Source organism: Sus scrofa, chromosome 14 (assembly GCF_054392235.1).
Source record: "Sus scrofa isolate SSC_HxYL_T2T_F1_AM1 chromosome 14, Sscrofa_HxYL_maternal_Yorkshire_Landrace_v2.0, whole genome shotgun sequence".
NCBI lineage: Eukaryota > Metazoa > Chordata > Mammalia > Artiodactyla > Suidae > Sus > Sus scrofa.
In genome coordinates, this window is record NC_139396.1 from 76222940 (window position 1) to 76235127 (window position 12188).

Here is a 12188-nt window from a genome sequence, read left to right on the forward strand (position 1 = left end):
AATCTTATGTGATAACAGTATACAATTTTTTATGCATTGTTGTGTTGTATTTACTAATTTTTTTTCATCTTTTTAGGGTCACACTCGCAGCATATGGAGGTTCCCAGGTTAGGGGTTGAATTGGAGCTGTAGCCTCTGGCCTCTGCCACAACCACAGCAAAATGGAATCTGAGCCGCGTCTGCAACCTACACCACTGCTCATGGCAATGCTGGATCCTTAACCCATTGAGCAAGCCCAGTGATCAAACCCGCATCCTCATGAACACTAGTCAGGTTCATTAACCCCTGAGCCATGACAGGAACTCCACTAATATTTTCTTGAGGACTTTTATATCTGTGTCTAAAGAGATGTTGTCTGTGTGTGCTTTTTTTTTTTTTTTTTTGCAATGTCTTGATATAAGGGTGATGTTGGTCTCATAAATGAGTTATAAGTATTCCTTCTGATTTACCATCTGAAAAGATTATGAAGAATTAGTATAGTGTCTTCCTTAAATGTTTGATAGAATTTACAAGTTAATAATCCACTGAAACTGGTGCTTTCTGTTTGTAAAGTTATTAATATATATACACATATTTATATATTTATATTTGAATACAGTATTGTTATTTTCAACAATCTAAGTCCATAAAAACAAGAAAAATAAGTTTTTATTTTCACTTATTCCTTCTCTAATGCTTTTATTTTCCTGATAAAGATTAGTTTCTGACCTATACGCTTTTGCTTCTTGCTGAGAACTTCTTTAAACATTTCTTACAAGCTATGTCTACTGGTAAAAAATTTCCTGAAGTTTTATTTCTCTGAGGGTCTTTATTTCTCCCTCACTTTCAAAGGATACTTCTGCAGGACACAGAATTCTTGGTTGGTAGGTCCCCCCACCCCCAACACTACGTATTTCACTCCAGTCTCTCCTTCCTTGTGATTGTGTTTTGAGAAGTTGGATATACTTCTTATCTTTGTTCCTCCATAGGTATCTTTATTTTTTTCCTTCTGTTTCCCTCAGGACTTATTCTTTAATTTCCTGTACCTTGAAAATTACATGCCTAGAAACAGGAGGAGTTTTCATTTATTCCTCTTGGTCTTCTCTGAACTTCTGAGGTCTGTCGATAAGCATCCGACATTAATCTGCAGAAATTCTCAGTCTTTATTGTCTCAAATACTTCTTCTATTCCTTTCCTCATGGTGTTAGAGAACTTTTGTAGTTATCCTACAGATCTTGGATATACCATTCTGTTTTGGGTTTTTTCCCAGTCAGTTTGCTTTTTGCTTTTCTGCTTTGCAGATTTCTGTGGAGATACTCGCAAGCTCAGAAACTATTCAGTCAAGTCTCATTTACTAATAAGCCCATCAAAGGCATTCTTAATTTCCGTTACAGTGGTTTTGATCTCCAGCATTTATTTTTCATTCTTTCTTGGAATTTCCACCCACCTCTCTGTTTACATTGCCCATCTGTTCCTGCAGGTGTCCACTTTATCCATTGGAGTCTTTAACATAATAATCATGGTTGTTTTTGAATTCCTGGTTTAAAAGTTTTAAGTCTGGTGAGCCTTTATTACCTATACATATTATCTTGTTCCTTATTATTTCTTTGACATAGAAAATTACATATACATATACAAATTGTACATAAAGGAAACTAAATAATTAAATAAATGTAAATTAGATTGTTCTACTTATATAGTATATATAAAGTATACATGATTATTTATAAATTATACATGATTATATAAATTATACATGATTTTATATAATTACATATGTACATATATATATTGTATATATTTGTAAACATATTTTTATATATTGGCACATATATATAAATATATGCTCATATATATATAAAAGAGAGAAATAAGGAGAATTATGTCTACAGGCAATACAGCATACTAAATAAACAGATAAAAATTAATATGAGCTTTCTTGTGCCCTTCAAAAAGGAAGGTGGGTGAGCATAGCTTTTGTAGCTTCATACCCTGGTACAGCCTGTTCTGATGTTTTTATGGAGTGTTAAAAACAAGGCTTTTTGATTAGGAAATTTATTGGCTGTTCCCCTCTCCTGCTTTTACCTGGCCTTTTTCTAGCTTTTGCCCCATCCACCTTCTTCAATCTGAACTTGATTCCCGATGATTTTACCTCAGAGCAGAGCTTCATCAGGAAAAGAGCTTTATTTGGTTAGTTTAAAAAGCCCAAAGGCCAAGACTGCTGTAGAAACATTCATCCTTATCATAGTTCCTTTGCTGCGTCCTAGTTTTAGCTGTTATTTTCACATTAACCCACCATGCTTTCTAGTGAATATTTGCCATTAGTTTTTAGAGACAACAGAAATCAGGTCGCTTTCCCTGAATTTCCTCCTACAGATTCACTGATACTAGAAGTGGGAATAACTTGTAACTGTGTTTGTTTTAGATATTACACTGTCTGTGGGTTTCAGGTTTTGACACCCTCACAGCTGTTTTTTATATAGAGATTCGAAGATTAAATACTATGCCTAATAACTTCATATTTCTCCTTAAATTTTAAATAATAACACGGTGAGTCTGAGAGTGACTAACTCCAAAAAGCAAAAGCCTAAATTTCCAATTCTAAAATACAAAAACAGAACTAAGTCATTCATATAAAAAGTATAGAAAATAACCATAATTATGAGTTATGAATAACTAATTAAACATGCCATCCAATTTCATGTTTACCTTTTCTGCAACAAAATCTGTGCTGGAATTATGAAACATTTTCTGTCAGGCAGAGATCAACCTGAATAAGTATCCAAGGAATAGGAAACAGTTTTCTGAAAAAGTAAGTCTTGCATTTGATTAAAAGATTCCGTAGCTTAAGATATTTCTGGGATCATATCCAAGAGCACATATATAATTTAGAGTGACAGACTACTCACTGCCAACAATAATTCTGCTCAAAATTTATGATAAATGCAGGAGACATCATTTTGAGGCAGAAATAAAAGGCCACCTCCCATTTTATACCTATGAACATCAAGTCCAGATATACCTGCATGAAGCACATCTGTACCCAGTCTTAGAGAGTTTAAACATGAACTTAGATCTACTTTGTTATTTTAGAAAATTTCAAAGTCTATTTTAGAAAAAACTTCCCTAAGACTACTGGTTCCTATTCCAATTTAATAATCCATTCAATTTTATGACTCACTTACTTGTGCTTTATACAAAGGAATAAGAAAATAAAAGAGCTAAACTCTGGTCTTCAGAGAATGGAGAAGCTGGTGTATGTATCTGGGAGTACTTAATTATTCAGGGAGAGAAGGTGGTATAGGTATTATACAGATTATATTGTCCAACGGACAATATAGTAATAGAGGTCTAAACAAATCACTTAATAAAAACAGAGAAACAAAAGGGAATTTGGGGTGAAAAACAAAAACAGAGGGACTGTTTGAGATAGGCTTTGAAGAACAAGCAGAACTTTACCGGGCAGAAAAGTAAAAGAAAGACATGCAAGTAAGAGAAAACAAAAGAAAACAGAGACACACAAAAATAAATAAAACTGATGTAATGGAGAATCATCAAGTAATCAGAGAAGGGGGAAGAAAAGAGTATCTATGTTGTAAGAATTTAAAAAAAAAAAGAAAAAACAGTTCAGATTGGTTTACTGGACTTCAATTATTATCTTACGCTATGCTTGACAAACAATTTCAGTATCTCATCCAAAATACAAATTTTCAAGTAAGTCAAAAAAGAATAAGGGAATAACAGAGTTCCAGCTGTGGTGCAGCGGGTTAAAAATCCAACTGCAGTGGCATAGGTTGCTGTAGAGGCATGAGTTTGATACCCAGCCCAGTGCAGGGGATTAAAGGATCCAGCCTAGGTCACAGCTGCAGCTTAGATTCAATCCCTGGCCCAGGAACTTCCATATGATGCAGATGCAGCCACTGCAAAAAAAAAAAAAAAAAAAAAAAAAAAAAGATGAAGAAGGGAGCGTGACAAGAACAAAAATGGTTAAAATGGTCAGTTCACTATGTCAGCAGCCACAACTAGATAGTCAAGTATTCCTGTGAAGCGTTAACCATTTTGGTTTTTTTCCAAAAATGTTTAAGTTTTATTAAGATATAACTGACATACATCACTATGCATAGTTTTTTTTAAATTGAAATACAGTTTTATAATACTATTTTTCATGTACTAACACAGAGAGTACTACCAAGAGTGTTCCATCTATGTTCACTTCTAAGATTTTATGGTTTCAGGTGTTACAGTTAGGTCTCTAATCCATTTTGAGTTTGTTTTTGTACATGGTGTGAGGAAATGTTCTAATCTCATTATTTTACAAATCACTGTCCAGTGTTCCAAGCATTGCTTACTGAAGAGACAGTCTTTTCCCCTTTGTGCATTCTTGTCTCCTTTGTCATAGATGAGTTAACCATAGGTGCCTGGGTTTATTACTGGGCTCTTTATCCTGTTCCCTTGATCTATGTGTCTGGTTTTGTGACTGTACCATGCTGGTTTGATTACGGTAGCTTGGTAATATAATCTGAAGTCAGGGAGCTTGACACCTGTAGCTTTGGTTTTCCCAAAACTGCTTTGGCAATGTGGGGTCTTTCACGATTCCATATAAATTTTAGGATTATTTATACTATCTCTGTGAAAAATGTCATAGATATTCTGATAGAGATTTAATCAAATTTGTATAGGGCTTTCAGAAATTCAGAAATTGTATCAATATTATTTCTTCCAATCCATGAATGGGATTTTTTTCCATTTCTTTATATTATCTTCATTTCCTTCATCGTGGTCTTATTTTTTCAGAGCATAGGTCTTTCACCTCCTTGGTTAAGTTTATTCCTAGGTATTTTATTCCTTTTATGTGATTTTTAAATGGGATTGTTTTCTTGTTTTCAGTTTTTGATAGTTCATTATTAGTGTACAGAGAAACAAAAGATTTCTGTATTTTTTTATTTTTTTAATTATTTTCCCAATATGTTTTTTTTCCTACTGTACAGCATGGTGACCCAGTTACACATTCATGTATACATTTTTTTTTCTCACATTATCATGCTCCATCATAAATGACCAGACATAGTTCCCAGTGCTACACAGCAGGATCTCATTGCTAATACATTCCAAAGCAATAGTTTGCATCTATTAACCCCAAGCTCCCAATCCACCCTACTCCCTCCCTGTCCCTCTTGCAAACCACAAGTCTATTCTCCAAGTCCATGATTTTCTTTTCTGTGGAAAGGTTCATTTGTGCCATATATTAGATTCCAGATATAAGCGATATCATATGGTATTTGTCTTTCTCCTTCTGACTTATTTCACTCAGGATGAGAGTCTCTAGTTCCATCCATGTTGCTGCAAATGGCATTATTTTGTTCTTTTTATGGCTGACTAGTATTCCATTGTGTATATATGCCACATCTTCCTAATCCAATCATCTGTCCATGGACATTTGGGTTGTTCCATGAATTGGCTATTGTGAATAGTGCTGCAAGGAACATGCGGGTGCATGTGTCTTTTTTAAAGAAAGTTTTGTCTGGATATATGCACAAGATTGGGATTGCTGGGTCATATGTTAGTTCTATGTATAGATTTCTAAGGTACCTCCATACTGTACTCATAGTGGTTGTACAAGCTTACAATCTCGCCAACAATGCAGGAGGGTTCCCTTTTCTCCACACCCCCTCCAGGATTTGTTATTTGTGGACTTATTGATGATGGCCATTCTGATTGGTGTGAGGTGGTATCTCATGGTAGTTTTGATTTGCACTTCTCTGATAATCAGTAATGTTGAGCATTTTTTCATGTGCTTGTTGGCCATCTGTATATCTTCCTTGGAGAAATGTCTATTCAGGTCTTTTGCCCATATTTCAAATGGGTTGTTAGCTCTTTTGCTGTTGAGTTTTATAAATTGCTTGTACATTTTAGAGATTAAGCCCTTGTCAGCTGCATCATTTGAAACTATTTTCTCCCATTCTGTAAGTTGTCTTTTTGTTTTCTTTTTGGATTTCTATATATTTTTTAATCTTATATCCTCAACTTTAATTAATTCATTTATTCTGATAGTTTTTGGGTAGACATCTTAGGGTTTTCTACACAGAGTACCATGCCATCTGCAAATAATGATAGTTTTACTTCTTCCCTTCAAATCTGAATGCCTTCTACTAATTTTTCCTGTCTGATTATTGTGGTTTGAATGTCTATTACTATATGAAATAGAACAGTTAGGAGTGGACATCCTTGTCTTTTCCTGATATTGGAGGAAAGGCATTCAATTTTGACCACTGAGTAGAATGTTAGCTGTGGGTTTGTCATAGATGGCTTTTATTATGCTAAGATAAGTTCCCTCTATACCAACTTTGATGAGAGTTTTTATCATGGAAGCTGAACTTTATCAAATGCTTTTTCTTCAGCTGTTGAGAAGATCATGTGATTTTTAGCCTTCCTTTTGTTAATATGATATATTGCATTGATTGATTTATGAATAATGAACCATTCTTGCATCCCTGGAATAAATCACATTTGGTCATGGTATATGATCCTTTTTATATATTGCTATATTCAGTTTTCTAGTAATTTATTGAAGATTTTGACCTCTAGATTCATCAAAGATATTTGCCTATAATTTTTTTTCTTGTAGCATTTTTTATCAGCTTTGGTATCAGAGTAATGGTGGTCAAACAGAATTAATTTAGGAGTGTTCTGTCCTATCCAGTTTTTGGAATAGTTTGAGAAGGACAGGTATTAGCTGCTCTTAATGTCTTTGATAGTTCCCTGGTGAAACTATTTTGTCCTGGACTTTTGTTTGATGGGAGGTTTTTTATTACAAATTAATTTTCACTAGTAGTGTTTGATACATTCAGGTTGCACGCCTACTGTTGATTCAGTCTGTAACATTTGTATATTTCTAGATTACTGTTCATTTCTTCTAACTTGTTCATTAGTAAATAACCATTCATAGTATTCTTTTATGATTTTCTCTATGTCTATAATATTGTTTGTTAATTATTCCCTTTCATTTCTTATTTCATTTATTTGAATCCACTGCCTCTTTTTTTGATAACCTTGTCTAAAACCTTATCAATTTTATTATCTTTTCCAAAAATACTCATGATTTCAATGATCTCTTCTACTGTTTTTTTTTTTTTTGTCTATTTCATTTATTTGCTCTCTGGTCTTTATTATTTCCTTTCTTCTGCTGATTTGGGGCTTTATTCTTCTTCTTCTAACTACTTTAGGGAGTACATTAGGTTGTTTATTTGAGACGTATCTTATTTACTTAAATATCATTATAAACTTTCCTCTTAGAACTGTTTTCGCTGCAAACCATAGATGTTTAGAAAGTTGCCTTTCCACAACTGATGCTTCACCTGGGTAAGTGCCAGTAATAGCTGCCCTCGCCTTGCTCAGACACTGCTTCGTGTCCAAGCCTTCTTCATCCTTCCAGTTGATCTCTCCCTTCAGCCACCCCCACCCTGGTGTGGAGCTGTGCTGCAAGGCAGGTAGGCCGTCGTGGACTTGCAGCTTGTGTCAGGGCACAGGCTGTGATGGTCTGGCCACCTTCACAGATGGGGACTACTTCTGATGTACCAACCTGCACTAAGCATGAAAAGCCATTGCCAACACTGATGTTTCAATCACATGAAATGTTTGGTCTTGTACCTGCGCCCTACTAGCCTTCCAAGTCCTCAAGTATACAGTGAATGTAACAGTGATAATACATACTTCTACTGTGACAATTAAATGAGATCATACATATCAAAGGACTCTGTAAAACTAAAAGGTACCACGCAAAAGATTATTGACTATTTTCCTGTTAATTTTCTATCCCCACAGACATCTCCACATCCTCTCTTTCCTTTCTTCTATGCTAAATCTAATCTCTCCACACATGCTCTAAATCCTCAATGTATATTCCCAATCCACCCACGTTTCCCCACCACCACTGCTTCTTATGTGAACACCCAGCAGTCACCCTGCAGTTACCATCCACCTGTTCTCCCTGCTTCTACTCTGACTGTCAACATCCTCTGATCCAGAGAAGAATCAAAACAATCTTTTAAAGATTAAATCAAAGTGCATCGCTCACCTGACCTATTGGCCTCCCTTTCGCCTAGGGAAAAACCTCAACCACTAATCAAGGGCCAGCCCTTCACCTTCCCTCACTAGCGCCCCCATTCACAGTGCTAGAGCCTACTGGTTCTTCCTTAAACTCACGGAAGGCCCTTTCCTAATAAACCCTTGCATTGCCTGGGTCCTCTTTCTGGAATGGTCAAGAACTTAGTCCTGTTGCCTCACTTCATGCTGCTCAAATGTCTCTGTCTCAAAAAGGCCTTCTCTCAAAGTCCTTTATGAAAGGGTGAGTCTGTCCTGCACCATTCTCCACCCTGTTACTCTGCTTTTCTTCTCAGCCCTCTTCAGCTCTGAAATTACAGCGCTTATTTACATACTTACTTTCCCACTAGGATGTAAATATTACAGGGGCAAGGACTTTGTCCAGTCCTGTCAACAATCGCACCTGAGTATTGGCAAAGAGCAGGGACCCAGCTGAAAATTTTCTTAATGAATAGTGAATTTTTTTTCCTATTTCCTAGTTTTCATGTTCCATAGAAAATTAGCAGGGTGCCCGTGAATAACTTCACTGCCACTGGTAAAACCTGAATATCCTGAATAGCCTGAAAACACTTTATCCCACCTTGGAATTCGAAGTGGACTCCAAGAAGCAGAGTCTGTTGCCAAATCCTTCTGCTGCCAAACATAGTTTTTGTTGTTCTTTCTGGATGGTTGCGGTACACTGCAGAACCACTTCATCATCCTGAAAGAGAAAAAGAGAGAGAAAAGTGAGATTTAGCATGACCTGGACAGTCTAAATCAGACCTAGAAGACTGTTATTTTAGTGCATTTTAAAAATCAGGGAAAAAAGAATGTAAGAACAACTGATCCCCTCCAAAGCCAGAGAATCAATTCCTGGGGTACTTTTATTTGGGGGGGGAAAAAAAAGACAACTGGGTAGGTGGAATAGGGGAAAGTTACTGCCACACAAGGCAATCACCAGTTTTTTCACTACCATTACTGATCCCCAGAGGCGACTGCATGGAAAATGGTAAAATAAAAGATTTTATACATTATTTTAATCATCAAAATTACCAAGAAATGCTCTGACATATTCCTAGGACATTAAGTATCATCAAGAATAGAATAGATTCTACTAGCAGATAACACACACACCATCACACCATCCCAAAACTGACACAGAAAATCGGGTCAATAACAGAACTTATGGGTTCAAGTCAACCCAGAAATTCATTGTAGTTCAACCACACACTGGTGACTTGATCATCTTGAAAACAATTTTAGATTGTTTAAAAATGGACAGAGAGGTGATCTGTTAGTTCCATCCTCTGAAATCCAACACTTGATTTCCAATCAATTCATTAAGCAAGATTACAGGAAAACTACACAAAGGAAAGATGGTGCAAGAGTTGACTCAGTACAGACAGCAAAGGCACAGCAAGAAGCAAGGGCTTCAGAACTAGCAATAGCTGGGTGCCTACCCCAGCTCTGCCACCAACAGACTGACAAGGGAACTGAGACCAAAGAAATCACACAGTGACTGACATACAAAAGGTGCCATATCAACAATAAATGGAAGATATCATTATTTTCTTAACAAAGCATCTCACTTTCACAGGTTCTAAGTGGCAAATGCCTAAAAAGTCCAACCATTTATATTTTGACATTTCAACCTCAAAGAAACAGAACACTTAACAGAGTAGTTAGAAAACAACAACCAAATATACTCTTTGACCCTCTTGATTAACATCAGCGTGAAGAGGTGTATAAGTATATCCTAGAAGGCCCTCATCATGGTTCAACTGTAGGGTGGAGGTGATGAGATGTAATAAATATTCAAAAGCAAAACAAACCTTTGGGGTTCATCTGAAGAATACACTACATCAATCAAAAAAGTGCAGCTCTAATTTAAAAATGCTTATCACACTATGTATTTGCTTTTTTTCCTAAGTGACAGCAGCAATAAATACCTAATAGCTAGTTCATAGCACCAGTCACAGCCAAGTCCAATTTCTTAATAATTACCTTCCAACTATCCCCCCAGGTGCTCATTAATTTCCAGGGAGTATTCAATTGCTACATTTTTAAAGTCAACTGCTTAAAAAAAATAACATTATTTTCACATAATGAGTACATCTGAATATTAATTCATGTTCAGAATGGCTATAATAAAAAATAATGAAGCATCTTTGTAGCTTGTATAATCTGCAAGATCAAAGGTAATCGTGCTTTCTAAGTAGGTAATAACAAAAAACTGACTTGCACTGATGTGCTCGATGTCTGATCAAATCCTACAGCCTTTTACTATCACTGCTCACTTACGCTATGGAGCTAACTCTGGTAGGTTAACTACACTCTTGGGTAAGGCAGACTCTTCTGGATACTGGAGACTATCTAAATACCAGTTAATAAATAATGATTCTAACATACTAATTAAAGACATTTTAGGAACAAGAATAAGAGAAAACAGCAGGGTCCAGGGCAGGGTATTACCCAGTAAGACCCCCAGGAAGAGGAGGCCCACTATATATATACTATCTATACATAGTATTTGAACCATGGTACTATTTTGTATAGTATTTTGTATAGTATTTGTTCTATACATAAATAAATATATATATATATATATGTAAAATACTATACACAAATACTATATATATATAGTATTTCTACTAGGGTATTATATACATACATACACACACATACATATATAGAAAATACTATACACAAGTACTTGTATATAGTATTTGTACTAGAGTATTATATACATACATACATACATATATACAGTGTCCATACATATATATAGTGTTTTATATATACATAGTATTAGAACCGTGTGTGTGTGTGTGTATATATACTATATATCTATACTGTATATATAGTATTTGTTCTATGGTACTATATATATGTATATATATATATATAGATATAGATATATAGATATAGATATAGATGTTGTTTATAGTACCATAGTACAAATATACATAGTATTTGCCAGTCCTGGTATTAATTTATTGAATCCTTACAATATCCCTGGAATATACAGACTATCCACACACATATAGATGAGGAAAATGAAGCCCAAAGCACCTTGATCCTCACAGAGGGCTGATCAAACTTATTTCCAGAAACTGATCATTAAACCTAATTTATGTGAATGTAAAGGCCCTTAGCCCCACACTGCTTCCAGAGGCTCCAGTGATTGTTACTATACTTGTTATCTAGATAAATACTTCTTCATCTTTAACATGCAGCCTCTCTCCTGTGGGTCTTCATAAAATGCAAGGTCTCAGGTGTATTCTGCATTTCTTTTTTTTTTTTTTTTGACTTATAGTTGATTACAATGGTGTGTTAGTTTCAAGTGACTGAGATACATATATGCATATACACATAACATATAAATTCCTTTTCAGATTCTTTTTTTTTTTTGGCCTTGGTACACAGCAGACTGATGTGGGAACTTCAGTTCGCAGACAAGGGAATGAACCCAGGCCACCAGGGCCCACTCCTCTTTCAGTTTCTTTTTTTCCATTATAGGTTGTTATAAGATATTGAATGTAGTTTCCTGTGCTATACAATAGATCCTTGTTTGTTACCTATTTTTACACAGTGGTGTGTATACATTTATTCCAAACTTCTAATTTATCCCTCTCCCCTCCTTTCCCCTTTGGTAACCATAGGTTTGTTTTCTATATCTGTGAGTCTATCTCTTTTTTGTAAATAAGTTCATTTGTATCATTTCTTAAGTTTCCACATGTAAGAGATATCACATATTTGCCTTTCTCTGTCTGACTTTCTTCACTTAGTACGATAATCTCCATGTTCATCCATGTCGCTGCAAAGATTCTGCATTTCTAATAAGCGCTCAAGTATGAGGGGGGTCCAGAATGGGCCCAGAAAGGATACAGATCCCAGAAAAGATGTGAAAAATCTTTTTATAAGAGTTCAGAGGCAATCAATAACAGCTGAATATTAAAATAAGTCTGTGTACCTTGGACACAACCAGAAATGAGAGCACATGTAGAGATGCTCATTGATATGTGGTACAAACCAACTATATAAGGGAAAGAAACAAACAAAAAAATGTAGTGAACTACTATATTAAAGTAATAAAACTAACTCACTTTGCAGTTTCCCTCCAATCTAGT

The 12188-nt window shown here is 35.4% G+C and overlaps 1 protein-coding gene across 18 annotated transcripts in view; it reads right to left on the reverse strand.

The window, feature by feature from the left end:
- The window catches only part of RYR2 (ryanodine receptor 2), a 745790-nt gene that overhangs the window by 523004 nt on the left and 210598 nt on the right, over nt 1–12188 (reverse strand). For all 18 annotated transcript variants that reach the window (XR_014827812.1, XR_014827813.1, XR_014827814.1 and 15 more), the window contains one exon: nt 8660–8779. Coding sequence is in view for 10 of the 18 variants with exons in the window: in XM_084996827.1 (XP_084852953.1) it covers nt 8660–8779 (120 nt within the window). In the remaining 8 variants the exon portion in view is untranslated. The remainder of the gene's footprint in view (nt 1–8659; nt 8780–12188) is intronic.